We start from the raw sequence: 13,959 nt of genomic DNA, 5'->3' as shown, positions 1-13,959 counted from the left end.
CCTGGCACTGCACCGCCAAAATGAACACCCCCTCTCAGACACCCCATGTCAAGCAGTGCCCCCCCAGTCTTCCTCCCCACCCTGTGATACCCCTAGACTGCCCCCACCTTACCTGGGATCTCCCCAGCACAGGGATCCCCTCAAGCCCAGAACTGGGGACAATTGCTTGAAGAGGGACACACTTGGGGGGACACCCTGGGGTGCTGGGGTGGGGGGTAGCAGGTGACCTCATGAGGGAAATTCCCAAGTTCATCCCAAGGCATCCAGGGCTGGGCCATCCTAGGGGAGCAGGATCAAGACTGGAGACACTTGGGGAACCCTGGGGACACCTGGCCATACTGGTGGGACCAGGACCAAGCTTGGGGACTCCCAAGGCACACTGAGGACCCTGCTGAGAGCAGGACTAAGGTTAGGGACCTCTGACTGTCATGGTGGGACCAACACTGGGCTTGGGAACACCTGGGGACACCTGAACATCCCAGAAGGAGCAGGATCAAGCTAGGAGACCCTTGGGGACCCTCCCCATAACCAGGTGTTGGGGGGAGCCCTTCTGCCCCCGCCCCCCCCCCCCCCCCCCAAATCCCCCAGAGCACCGGTAATCGGCTCGACCCGGCTCAAGGGCCCGATTAGGCGCTGAGCCCGGTTTAGCCCACCCTAATCCCCAAGTTTGGCCAGGCTGAGCCCTGATCCCCCCTAAGCAGCTTTGGGGGCACAGGGTATATCAGGGGGGCAGGCGCCCCCCCCCTCACCATCGCCACCATGGACGAGGAAGAGTTCTACCTGTTCAAGAACCTGTCGTCGGTGGGGCCCTGGGATGGGCCCCAGTACCACATTGCGCCCATGTGGACCTTCTACCTGCAGACCATCTTCATGGGCTTGGTGTTCGTGGCAGGCACCCCCCTGAACGCCATCGTCCTCATCGTCACCGTCAAGTACAAGAAGCTGCGGCAGCCACTCAACTACATCCTGGTGAACATCTCCGTCAGCGGCCTCATGATGTGCATCTTCTGCATCTTCACCGTCTTCGTCTCCAGCTCCCAGGGATACTTCGTCTTCGGGAAGCACATGTGTGCCTTTGAGGGCTTTGCAGGGGCCACCGGAGGTACAGGGGGACTGTGGGGACGCTCAGACTGCGGGGCCAGACAATGGAGTGACCACTGGGGGCTACTGGGGCCAGAGGTGACCACAGTGATCTCCTGGGGCTGTGGGAGTTGGGGTTACCGCCATGGTCTGGTAGAGCTCGAGGTATTGTTGACCACCACATTCTGCTAAGGCTTTAGGAGGTGGGGTGACCACCACGGGCTGCTGGGGTGAAGACACGGGGGTGACCTCCTGAACCTTTATGAGTTGACCACTGCAGTCTGGTGGTACTATAGGAGTTGAGGTGACCACTGGGGTCTGGTGGAGCTGGAAGTGGGAGTGACAATCATGTTCTTCTGGGGCTGGGGGCATTGGGGTGATCATTGTGGTCTGGTGGGACTGAAGGTGGCAAAATGGGTAAGGGCCATGGGTAGGGTTGAGCCCTGTGATCTGATGTGGCTGGAGGAGCCAGGGTGACCAGTGAGGCCTGAAGGTAGGGGTGATTTACTACCATTCTACTAGGGTCATAGGACTTGGGGTGACCCAGTGGCCTGAGGGGCTGTGGGAGTTGGGGTGACTGTAGCCCTGGTGGCCACGGGCAGTTGTGTGAGGCCAGTGGCCTTGTTCCCCCAGGGATGGTGACAGGGTGGTCCTTGGCCTTCCTGGCCTTTGAGCGCTACATTGTCATCTGCAAACCCTTTGGCAACTTCCGCTTCAACTCCCGCCACGCGCTGCTGGTTGTGGCGGCCACCTGGATCATCGGCATCAGCGTCGCCATCCCCCCCTTCTTTGGCTGGAGCAGGTGGGGAGACAGCGGGCAGGGGGGCAGGGTGTGGGCAGGGAATGGAACAGCTCCAGGAGTGGCAAGTGGGGGGTCATGGGGGTGCCAGGGGAGTGCCTGAGGCACCAGAAGTGCTGTGGGGGCACCAGGGGTGCCACACGGTGCAGAGCAGAGGCTGACTGTGGGTGCTGCAGGTACGTCCCCGAGGGGCTGCAGTGCTCCTGCGGCCCTGACTGGTACACGGTGGGCACCAAGTACAAGAGCGAGTATTACACCTGGTTCCTCTTCGTCTTCTGCTTCATCATCCCCCTCTCCCTCATCATCTTCTCCTACTCTCAGCTGCTCAGTGCCCTGCGGGCCGTGAGTCCTGGGGGCACAGGGGACATGGGAGACATTGGGGTCAGGCACACCTGAGAGCGAGGGATGGAGAGTGGAGAGGGGCTGGGGGTAGGAGGGAGGGAAAGAGGGAGAATTGGCTGGGAGTGAGGAGGGAGAGAGGGCGGGATGGGGAGCAGGAGGGAGGGAGAGGTGACTGGAGGGATGGAGTGATGCAGGAAGAGAGGGGAGGTTGCTTGGACAGAAGGTTGTGCTGGAGCACAGGCAGGATGATGGGCAGGAGGGCAGAGGAGCATGGGCAGGGGGCTGGGCAGGGGTCAGGGGCCCCAGGCAGGGCAGGCCCAAGGTGTCCCTGTCCCTGGCACAGGTGGCAGCGCAGCAGCAGGAGTCAGCCACGACGCAGAAGGCAGAGCGGGAGGTGTCACGCATGGTGGTGGTCATGGTGGGGTCCTTCTGCCTGTGCTACGTGCCCTATGCAGCACTGGCCATGTACATGGTGAACAACCGCGAGCACGGCATCGACCTGCGCCTCGTCACCGTCCCTGCCTTCTTCTCCAAGAGCTCCTGCGTCTACAACCCCATTATCTACTGCTTCATGAACAAACAGGTGACACCAGAGACACCAGGACACCCGCAGAGACATGTGGGAGGGGGACACCCGGGGACACCTGGTGATGGGGGCATCCAGGGGTGCCCAAGGATATCTGAGGGCCAGGGACACTCAGGGAGACCCAAGCATGGGGAACATCCAGGGAGACCCGTGTGAGGGGACACCTCAGGACACTCCGATGAGGGGAATACATTGGCAAGGGGGATACAGAGAAGATGGGGACAGCCCAGGACATTGGGGCAACAGGAACATGAAGGGGTGCCCAAGCACATCGAGACTAGGGACACCTGGGGATGGCGCATGGAGGGTATAAGGGGCACCCAGGGACACTTGCATGGCTGGGGGTACCATGACCCCAGGGACAGGAGATGGGGGCAGTGTGGCATCCGAGGGTGTGAGGACAGTGCCAGGGCTGGACACAGGACCAGTGGGACCCCAGGCTGAGCCACCCCCTCTCCTGTGACCCCCTGTCACCCATCCGTGTCCCCGCAGTTCCGCGCCTGCATCATGGAGACGGTGTGTGGGCGGCCCATGACAGACGACTCCGACGTGTCCAGCTCGGCCCAGCGCACCGAGGTTTCCTCTGTGTCCTCCAGCCAGGTCGGCCCCAGCTGAGGGGCTCTGGCAACCCCCCAGCCCCCAGGACCCCCGGCTGCCCCCCCGCTGTCCCCCAGCTGCCCCCACCATGGCACTGCCCTGGGGGCATGGGGGCCGCGGCCAGCCTAGGATGTAGCGCGGGTGGGACAATAAACCATGGCCGCGGTCTGAGCGCAATGGGGACCCACTGAGCACCCAGGACCCACGGCACGGGCATCCTAGGGGCAGCTGTGCCCCACAGCAGGGAGGGAATGGGGGAGCCTGGGGCTGGCTGTGCCGCATGGTGGGACAGGATGGGGGTCATGGTGGTGGCCATGCCCCATGGTTGGGTGGGATGGGGGTCCCAGGGGTAGATGTGCCCCACTGCACAGTGGGACAGGATGGGGTCCTGGAGGAGGCTGTGCTCCATGGTGATGCCACACTGGGACTCTGCTCCCTCATCCTCCTTGGGTCTCACACGCAGGGAGGGCAAGGAGGTGGGATGCTGCTACTCATCTCCATCTGTGGAGCTGGGGTGTGACCTAAGGCCCCCCATCCATGGGGCTGAGCTCCCCCCATCCATGGGGCTGGGCCCCTCATCTGTGGGGTGGGGTTGGGACTGAGCCCCCCAAGCCCCAGGGACAGGACTCCCACAGGCCACAACCCCACCCAGTTCCCCCCACTCCCCTCTGCAGGACCCCCACTGCCTGAACCCTTCTGGCTCAGCCCAAGGGTCGTCCCCCAGAACCCAGTTTAGGGGGAAACAGGAAATTGGGGTCCGTCCCCCTCGGCCCATCGGGGGGTGAACAGGTTTATTGAGCTCCAACCGATCCGGATCCCTTCAATCAGCCCGAGGAGAAAACCAAGGAATAAACCCGGAGGAGGCGAAAAATCCGTGTCCGGAGCTGTCACAGGGCCCCAAATCCTTATGGATGGGAGCAGGGGGATGTTAGGAGAGGGGCAGTTGCTGGCCTGGGTGGCTGCACCAGAGGCTTTCCCAGAGTTCCAAAAATCACTTCTGCTGTCCCAAATCATCCCTGGTGTCCCAAACCAACCCTGACATTCCCACATCATCCCCAGCATTCCCAAGCCCTGCATGGGGCCATATTCCCAACCCACTTGCCACTGGGTTTAGGGAGGGGAGGAAAAGGAGGAGTAGAAAGAGGAAGAAGAGATGGGAGGATCCAGTCAGCCCTTGGAAACCTTTGGGAAAGGATTTAAGGGAAACCCTGGGAATTTGGAGATGGCTGGGCCCGATTCCACACAGCTCTGGCGGCTGCAGGGGGACAAACAACACAGAAGAAAGAAAACCTTGGGAATTGTCCCGGAACAGGGTGGGACGGTGGGATGAGGCCCTCCCCCAGAGGTTTGGGGGGTTCAAGGCACTTGGAGCAGGGCTGGGGGGAAGAGTCTTGCCCAGATCCCATGGGGCAGCCACAGGGGAGGAGGATCCAACTCCCTGGGGTCACCTCCAGGTCACCCCCTGGGTCCCGCTGCTGCTCTTGATGGTTTTTGGGCTTTTCTTGAGTTTGAATTTTCATTTCAATGTCCACTTTTTATTCCAATTTCACATCAGTGTTTCCATTTAATTCAATTTGACTTCTTTGGTTCCAATTCCATTTCAATTTTGATTTCAATGTTGAATTCCAATTCCACTTTTAATTTGAATTTCAATCCAATTCAATTTCTAATTTTAATTTCAACTTTAATTCCAATTCCAGTCCTAATTTTTATTCCAACTGCAATTCCAATCCCAATCCCTCTGTGAATTTCCCACTCCCCCCCAGGGGCCCCCGGGCCCCGCAGCCCCATCGCTGCCCCTGCACCAGGGGAGCTGTTTCCACACGTGTTAAAACCAAAACATACAAAAATAACCCAAAAGTCATTAAAATCCGGGGAAAACCCACAACGAGACGAGCCCCAAGTGCCTGGGGAGCGTGGCTTTCCCGAGCCCCATCCCCAGGAGCCGGGATGGGGTTTCCCTGTGGCAGGAACGGCCTCGGCGAGGGACGGAGCCCCATCAAGAGGTGTTGGCGTCGGGCCTAGAACTCGTCGTGCCGCACCAGCGCCTCCCCGAAGTCCGTGGCCTGGCTGCCCACGAACAGGTCTGACTTGTCCACAATCTCCTCCCGCGTCAGCTTCCCGTCCTGCAGGGAATGCCACATCCTGCTATTTCCCCGTCCCGCTATTTCCCCTTCCCTCTATTTCCCCACTCTGCCCATCCCGCTCCCAAAATGCCCCCAGAGCTGCTGGCCCACCTTGTCCTGGTCGGACTCATAGACGAGGTGCCGGGCCTCAGCCTCAGCGTGGTCGTAGTCCGAGGGCAGGATCCAATCCTTGGTCTCCTCCTTGTCCATCTTCCCATCCCGGTTCTTGTCCCGGAACTCCACAAACTGTTCCCGCTCCGTCTTCACCCACTCGGGCTCATCAGCGTCACCGTCCTGGCTGTACATGTCACCTGGGGGAACAGCATGATCAGGATCAGCCCCATGCCCATCCCAGGGATTGACCCAAGGATTGAATTCCCTAAAGCCATTCCCAAAATCCCAAAGCATCACCTTTTCATGATTTCACCCTAAAATTCTCAATGGAGGCATGGGAGCAGGTAGAAGTTTTAGCGAGAGAGAACACTCTATGAGGGGGAGGGCTGGGAAGGACATGGTGGCAGTGGCTCTCACTGAAGGGGGACACTGAGGGGACATGAGAGGACGAGGAGCAGCAGCATCAGTGTCTCACCAATGTACTCCTCCAAGTCAATGAAACCATCGCCGTTCTTGTCAATGTCCTCCATGGTTTCCTGCAAGAAAATGCCAGGGTGAGCTGGGCCAAGAGCAATTCCTGCCCCTCAGTGACCTGACCACCTACCACCAGAGCTTCCCAAAATGCCTCTATGCTGGCCCCACCTGCACAACGATGTCCTTCATGTAGTCATACTCCTCAGGGTGCAGGAAAGCCGTGAACTCCTCCTTGGTGGCTGCCAGGTCCCCGTCCTTGTCAGCCATCTTGAAGCGCCGCTCATCCCGCACCATCATCTGTTTGTAGTTGAAGCCATCGTCAGGGTCCGGATCGTCTGGGAGGGAACACAGGGTCAGCTCGGGGAGGGCAAGGGTCATGGCAACCACCAACACAACCTCAACCCAACTCAACATTCTCAATTTAACCTCAACTCAAACTCTACCTCCTCTACTAAACCTCAGCTTCCTCTCAATTTCAACCTCAACCTCCTCTGCTCAACCACCTGAACATAACCTTCTCATCCTCAACTTCCTCAATCCAACCTCAACATCCCCCACCCAACCTCAAACTCCTCGACTCAACTTCCTCCCTCTCAGCACAACCTAACGCTTTGCCAACGAAAGCTCGATTGCAGCCACCACTTCTCTCCTGTGCTCACTCCCAGGAGGAGGAGGAGCTGCAGAAGCCCTGGGATCATGACATTCCGAGGGAGAGGCCCCAAAAGACAGGGCTCGGGGGCTTTGGCCGGCACGGCCAGAGGCTCAACCTGAACTATTTTGGGAGGGGAATGTGTAAGGAGATCTTGCTCGCTGCCGGGGCGGTGGCAGGGCCAGGGTGGGACGGCGGGGCACGCGTGGCCGCCTGGCACAGCAGGACAGGAGTTCCGGGACACAGGGCCAGCAGTGTCCAGCAGCCCATGGACAGTGTGGATCCTGGGGGACACTGCCACGCTCTGCTTAAGTTAAACCAGAGCAAATGATCTAATGAAAGGGTCCAAAAGTCCCTGTGCCTCTGCTCTGTTACCTGGGACAAAAGGCAGGCATTGGGGAGCCCTGGATTAAGGGGTTTGGGATCAAGGAGCTCTGGGGAGCATCCATTACATATCCAAAGATTTTGACTTTAAGGCAGCTCTAGGGCAGAATGAACCCCAAATTCCCATTCTGTTCCCAATTTTTGCCTTGAGAAGCAGCATAGCCCCAAACAAGGAAACCTTTGGGACCAGCACAATTAACAGACAATTCCTTAATTGCTGTTGGGCTAATTAATGGCTTTGATGGGGGAATGGTGGGGGCGGCAGTGGGGTAAAAAAGGGTTAAACCCTCCCAAAGCCCCCAGAATCACTTCCTATCTTGTTCCCTGGGCTGGGAGAGGTTTGGGGGAGCTCAGGGAGGGGGAGACAGAGCCAGGGTATTGCTCAGAGTATGGCAGCAAAGCCACAAACCAACATCTTGTCTCCTGGGACAAGCATTCCTGGTTTTGGATCCACCATGGGATTGAGGAATTAGCAAAAATAGAAGTGGTGATGATGATGATGATACTCTGATTTTGAAGGGAGTTTCAAAGGAATTTCCAGTCTCAGATGAAGATCTTGAACATTTATCACTTGACATTCCCTGCCTTCCAGGATTCCCCCCAGCAGAACCCCACACTGCTCTGTCACACTTCTGGGGGCCACCCGGTGACTCATCCTGGTGTGTAATTAATTAATAAAAGCACTCCCAGCACCTCGTTTTGCTGACAAAACACCACATTCTGGACCCTCTGGAGCAGCTGAGGGCGATGCCTGGCCCTATGTATCCCTTGGCCACAGGTCAACACTCAGGAGGCACTTCCAGAGGCATTCCAGCCCCACTCTGGCCAGGGAGGGGAGTAAGGAGAAGACAGGGCAACATTTCAGCAGCAAAAAGCTGTGGAAAAGTAATTCCTGCTGAGAGGAGCCAGAGCCAGAGCGTGAGGCAGGATCCTCCCGGTACTCCGTAAGGATACAAGTATGTGGGAGCAGCACGAGTCGAGGCTCCATCAGGGCCTGCCAAGGGCACTCACTCGGCCTCCAGCACTGCTCCAGCTTTGGAATGGGCTGTGCTGGGGGCTGGGCACTCCCCACACACTGCTCCAACTGCGGGAGGGAACTTTCCCTTCAGCTCATTAAGGGGGTTCCACTAATTCAGGGTTTGCTCATTAAGGCTTTGCCTCATGAATATTCATATTTTTCCCTTTCCAACACCTGCAGGTCCTAAATGCTGCCCCAGACTCCTCAAACAGTGCTCAAACCCTTCACAGGACCTCTCTGCCCCCTTCCAGGCTGGATTTACACAGAGAGATTAGCCCAGACCCCAGAAATCTATGGCAAAGGGAGGTTTGGGAAGTGCTGCCCCAGCCCACGGGTGTCACAGGGACTTCTCTGGCCACCAGCACAGCAAATCCAGATCATCCCCGATTCCAAGGGAGATGGATGAGCCTCCAGTGCAGCGGCTCCCCCTCTGAACATCCTGCAGAGCAGTTTGACTATTTTTGGCAATATTTAGGAAATTAGAGTGGATTTGACACTCCAGAGCTGCAGCTCCTCCACCCGGGCCAGTCTACAGTGCTGGAGGCCAGAGCTGGCACAGGGCTCGAGGGTTTAAGGTTTTAAGCCCAAAAGAGCTGTTACTTCCCTCACTCCCTGTCTGATGCCATGCCACACTGCTGGCCCAGCACATGTTCCAAAATCCCCAAGTTCTGGAGTCTAACACTGCTCCCAGGACAAGGGAAAGTGACTGAAATCTCTGCTAATGGTTTTTGTGGGTTTAGGGACACAGTGGACACACCACAGTGGTTCCACAGCCACAGATCAGCGGGTTCCACCTGCAGGTCCCAAATTCCTCCAAAAGTCAGGAATTCCTAAGGGCCAGAAAACCACATTCTCACATGCCATTAATCCCAAAATCACCCGGATTCAGCCCAGAACTGCATTTGTCACCAGGGACATTAGTAACACCAAAGTGTGGCTGCAGAGGAGAAAAGGGGGCAGTGTAAACACCCCCTTGGGGATATTTCCATGTATTTTGATTCTTTTCCTTGGATTTCTCTTTGTTAATGCCACCAGGAGGTGGATTTGGAGAGCTCTGGAGGTTTTAAAGTGTAACATCTTGGGGACATCTGCTCCAGCTGGCCCCACGTATACCAAGGCCATGCCCTACATCATATTCCTGTGCTTATCCCAGGGGACAAACCCACCTTGGGTCAGCCAAACACCAGCCCACCACCACTCCACACTCTCAACCAAGGATTTCCTCTGGGCCTCCTTAATACAGACCCCAAACTCCCCCTCCACCACAACGTCATCTGGATCCGTGTCCATCCCAATCCACAAGCACCCACTGATCATTGTGCCACCAGCCTGTCCTGATCCACCTCCACCCCAGAGACCTTCGGTGACCCAAGGCACAGCAGGACGTCTCAACTGCTGGTTCCAGGAAAGGTTCATCCCAAGAGCCAGGACCTACCCAGGATATATCCATAGGTGGCATTTTTATACTCCTCCCAGGAAACCAGCCCATCCTCATTGAGGTCATGACCCTTCCACTGGCGCTCCACGTCCTCGTAAATCCAGCGCTTTTGGGCAAACTTGATCCAGGCCTTGAGCTCCTCCACTGTCACAAACCCGTCTCCATCCTCATCTATTTTCCCTACAATCTTCCTGTGGGAAACACAGAGAAATCCAGCGAAAGTTAAAAAAAAAAAAATGAGGGGTTAGCAGGGAGGGAATGGGAAGGGGCAGAGGAGGCAAGTCGACGTCATTACAGAATTTGGGAATTCAACCATTTGAAGAGTTTACACTTAAAAACAATGTATGGTTCAGCTGCCAAAACTTCGGGTCAGACATGAAAATCACTTCTGGACAAGTCAGGTTTTGGTTTCTTCAGAAATTATGAGTTCTTTTGGGGAAAATTTCCTTTTAAGCACCTGGGAAAGATCCATCATCCCTCTGTCTTTTGACCAAGACGGCACCAGGTGATGAGCACAGATTCATATTTATAATAAAAATGTGAATATTGGCTCTGCCTCTCCTGGTGATGCCAGGAGAAAGTTGAGGTGGTTATGGAATGTGCAAATTCAACTATTTCAAGTTTACCTTTAAAACCAACATTTGGGTTAGCTGCCAAAAAGCGAGGTCAGCTGCCAAAATTCTGTCTCGGACACAGAAAACGCTGCCTCGGACATGGAAATCACCAGCTTGGCCACTCTTGAACCACCCAGGTTTTAGATCCTTCAGGAATTACGCATTTCAGGGGAAAATCTTCCCTGTTAAATCTTAGGAAAACTCCATCTGTGTCTCCTCCCGCCTCGACGGCACCAGGCGAGGAGCACGGACGCGCATTTCTGCTAAACCCGGGAAGTTTGGCTCTGCAGGAGGAGTCGGAGCCGCCCAAGCCCAGTGGAGCAGAGCGGCCCTGGAGCAGCCCCGGAGCAGCCCAGCCAGGAGCAGCCCCGGAGCGGGTCCCGCCCGCTGCCCTGCCCGGGGGAGCAACCGGAGCCGCAGCCCCAGTGCCGAGCGCCGCGTGCCTCTGTTATTTTTAGCAGCAGCTGTAGGAAAGGCCGGCAGGAATGCAGGATCCAGGGGCAGATGGAGCCGGGGGGTGGGGGCTGTTTGATCCGCTCCGCAGCGCTCGCTCCCCGGAGCACACACAGCTCCGTGCTGGGAAAGTTTTGGGCTCCTCAGATGAAAATCAGTGATTGAACAGTCCCAAAATCCTTTGGTGAAGGAGGATCCTGGTTTTTTTTTCCTTTAACATGAAGGTTTAACGGAAAACAGTTCAGGAATACTGAGCTCCAGCCCAGGTATTTGAGGAATTTTAGAAGACAGGTGGAAAACACAGAATTTTTAAATTTTAGATCACCACTAGGACTATTAATTCCAAAAATATTGACGCAAAGGGAAACCCGGATACCAGAGCCACCCATGCTCACACCCAGGTTTCTCTGTTTCAGAATCACATTGGTCTAGGAAAATCAGGAATTCCTCTGGGCAACAAAGCATGTTCCTGGCAATGAGAAGCTGGAGAGAGGCTGGAAGAAAAAGGGGAAAAATGTGGAATTTAGTCCAGAGAGTGAGGTGCCAGAGTGGGGGCAGTGGGCAGGGCTTGGAGACCTGAGTGATTTTATAGAGAAATATATAAAATAAATATGTAAATATTTTTAAAAGTTCATCAATAGTGCCCAAAGTTATGCAAAAATATGTAAAATATAATAGGAATGTTTCAGAATTTTATGTGCAAAGTTGATATTCCTGATCAAATATTCCAATATTCCTGATCAAACACAGAAATATGCAAAATGTCACCTAAATATTCAGATTTTTCCATATAAATATATAACCAGTCAATACTATAAATTCTACATAGAATTATGTAAAGTATCACGTGAGTATTAAACATTTGTCCATGCAAATATATAAATCACAAATAAATCTGTCAAATCCTTCCTATTTCAGGAAAAAAATTCCATGTTTCCCTCTCCCAAGAAGGTACACCACTGGCAAAAGGATCTACTAGGGAAAATCGCTGGAATGGAGGACGAGAGCCCGCAGGAGTTGGTGGCCGAGGCAGCTTTTCCAGGGCAGTTTCTAAAGGGTTAATCAGCGAACAGCTTTTCAGGGAAGTCAAACCCTCTCCAGCCCAGAGCCGGGCACTCAGGAAGCTCCCAAACCTCCTCCCCACCCTGGTCCCGGGGCCAGCTGCTCCCGGCTGCTTTCCCAGGGCAGGAGCCACCAAACCCTGACATGTTCCCAAACCCCCCATTCTGCCCCCCTGCAAGGGAGGGCAGCAGATGTTGGGAAGGGCCGGCAGCTGCTCACGGTTCCCACTCCCTGCTCCAAAGGGATCGGCGTGCCCAGTGCGGCTGCCAGGGAAGGGCACTGCCCCAGGACACAGCAGGGTCCGGCCGGGCAGCGTTCCCGGCGCCCACGGCCCCAAAGGCAGGGAGCGGAGCAGTGCACTCGGGAAGCCGGAGCTCTCCGGAGCAGAAAAAGGGGCCCTTCCTGCAGCACAACCCCGTTAAAGCACCGAGTTTGTCAAAGCAATTCCAGCTCGGGATGGCAGGAATTGGCCCCTGCGGATAAACTGCGGCTGTTTTGTGCGGAGGGTGTTAAATGTGCGATGGAAAGGCGGCCCGGGCGGCGCTGCCGGCGTTCCGGCGATAACTCGGCAGAACAATGGGATTGAGCCGTGACCGCGCTCTGGGAGCAGAGCCCTGGGATCAGGACAGAGGCCGGGGGAGGCCCAGCTTCCCTCAGAATCTGACGCTGCTCCAGAGCCATCGAGGCATTCGCTCTCATTTTACCAGGAGGCAAAAAGCCTTCTGGATCCTGTATTTTGGAGCTCATGGAGTGACCAGAGCCTGGCTCCAAGGGATCAAGAGTTTTCCAGTTTAAATTGACCCTGGAAGGAGGAATTCCCTCCAGCCACAAAGTGCTGGGGGAGAGGCCAGCACCTCCTTCCCTCTGGGGGCCTGGATTATCCATAGGGATGGATGGAACCTGGGATCCCCTGCCTTGCACATCCTGCTGTATCTGGGAGAACTGGCTCACTTAGCAAGTTTCCCCAGCACCCACATGTGGTTGAGCTTTTCCTTCCCATCGGAGAGCACCATTCCCAAAAAACAGTCCAAAATTCACCATGGGCTGTGGTAGGTGCTGCTCCAGGAGCAACAAGGTTGGGATGCTTGGCTGAAAAAATCGAGTCTGACTAAAAAAGGAGAGATTCAGGTGGGATATAGGGAAGGAATTCCTGGCTGAGAGGGTGCACAGGCCCCGGCAAGGGGTGCCCAGACCAGCTGTGGCTGCCCCTGGATCCCTGGCAGTGTCCAAGGCCAGGCTGGACACTGGGGCTGGGAGCAGCCTGGGACAGTGGGAGGTGTCCCTGCCATGGCAGGGGTGGCACTGGAGGGGCTCTGAGGTCCCTTCCCACACAAATCATTCCATAAAAACCCAGCTAAAGGCACCCATTTCCAAGGTGATTAGAGCCCAGCATCCTGAGAAGTGTCCCGAGTTCCCCGGGGAGTCTCCACCCCCAGCCCCCCCTGCTCCTGCTGGAGGCTGCAATTCCCAGGTTGGAGCCACACGGAGCCCCAGAACAACTGCAGCAGCAGCTGCTGCGGGGGCACCCAGCCTGCACTGCGCCAGGAACCATCCCAGGGACAGGGAGACACTGCCACATCGCCCAGGGGAAGAACAGCATCCTGGATCTGAGGGGAGGCACAGCACATCCAGGGGTCCCAGTGGAGACACTGGAGGGGGAAATCTCCATACCAGCTCTGCTTCCTCAGCTCCCAACCAACACCTTCCAACTGAGAAATACCAGTGATGGCAGGGCCTCCAGTGGAACCCAGAGAACAGGGAGCGAGCACGGCACAGTGCAGCCCCCCACTGCCCGCTCTATGTTTTGGGGAATACGTGACACTGGAATTGTCTCCAGGTGACTCTTTGAGGAATGCCTGGCGCTGGGCAGTGAATTCCTAGGCTGGGAGCGGGGCCTCCCGCAGGGGGAGCGGTGCCCACACCGCTGGGGTGGTCACGGCATTCCCGCTGCGGGAAGGGTGGGGACGCTGTCCTTACCCCAGGCGCTCCTTGCTCTCCTCGGGGGTGAGCTGGTCGAAGCTCTTGGCCTCGTCGGCGCCCAGGAAGGCGTCGTGGTCATAGTCGAAGTTCTGGGCGTCGTCGTGCTCGCGGGTGCTGAGCGGGGCCTCGCGCACCACGCGCTCCTTGCGCTCCGTGGGCTTGGCGGAGCCGCACAGCGCCCACACACCCAGGCACAGCAGGAGCCACGGGAACCGCATCGTGCCGGGCCTGCGGGGACAGGGA

The 13,959-nt window shown here is 56.5% G+C and overlaps 2 protein-coding genes across 2 annotated transcripts; one reads left to right on the top strand and one right to left on the bottom strand.

Moving 5' to 3' along the window:
- Nucleotides 1-759: 759 nt before the first annotated feature.
- On the top strand, nt 760-3,490 carry OPN1SW (opsin 1, short wave sensitive). Its single transcript, XM_066318962.1, has 5 exons — nt 760-1,102; nt 1,714-1,882; nt 2,056-2,221; nt 2,565-2,804; nt 3,300-3,490. The coding sequence occupies exons 1-5, from the start codon at nt 760-762 to the stop codon at nt 3,420-3,422; spliced, it is 1,041 nt and encodes a 346-aa protein (XP_066175059.1). The 3' UTR covers nt 3,423-3,490.
- Nucleotides 3,491-4,154: 664 nt separating this feature from the next.
- On the bottom strand, nt 4,155-13,959 carry CALU (calumenin). Its single transcript, XM_066318940.1, has 6 exons — nt 13,714-13,959; nt 9,605-9,798; nt 6,287-6,453; nt 6,120-6,180; nt 5,642-5,841; nt 4,155-5,530 (listed from the first exon to the last, which is right to left on the bottom strand). Exons 1-6 carry the CDS (start codon nt 13,932-13,934, stop codon nt 5,426-5,428), a joined length of 948 nt encoding a protein of 315 aa, XP_066175037.1. The 5' UTR covers nt 13,935-13,959; the 3' UTR covers nt 4,155-5,425.

Source organism: Sylvia atricapilla, chromosome 5 (genome assembly GCF_009819655.1).
Source record: "Sylvia atricapilla isolate bSylAtr1 chromosome 5, bSylAtr1.pri, whole genome shotgun sequence".
Taxonomy (NCBI): Eukaryota; Metazoa; Chordata; class Aves; order Passeriformes; family Sylviidae; genus Sylvia; species Sylvia atricapilla.
Note: the sequence above shows the minus strand (reverse complement) of the source record. Positions and strands in the feature narration are given on the sequence as shown.

Coding starts and splice junctions, on each gene's coding strand:
- OPN1SW (XM_066318962.1), top strand. CDS start 760: ATGGACGAGGAAGAGTTCTACCTGTTCAAGAACCTGTCGTCGGTGGGG. Junction 1,883..2,055: donor CCCTTCTTTGGCTGGAGCAG/GTGGGGAGACAG, acceptor TGGGTGCTGCAG/GTACGTCCCCGAGGGGCTGC. Junction 2,805..3,299: donor ACTGCTTCATGAACAAACAG/GTGACACCAGAG, acceptor GTGTCCCCGCAG/TTCCGCGCCTGCATCATGGA.
- CALU (XM_066318940.1), bottom strand. CDS start 13,934: ATGCGGTTCCCGTGGCTCCTGCTGTGCCTGGGTGTGTGGGCGCTGTGC. Junction 9,799..13,713: donor GAGAGCAAGGAGCGCCTGGG/GTAAGGACAGCG, acceptor TGTTTCCCACAG/GAAGATTGTAGGGAAAATAG. Junction 5,531..5,641: donor ATGAGTCCGACCAGGACAAG/GTGGGCCAGCAG, acceptor CATTCCCTGCAG/GACGGGAAGCTGACGCGGGA.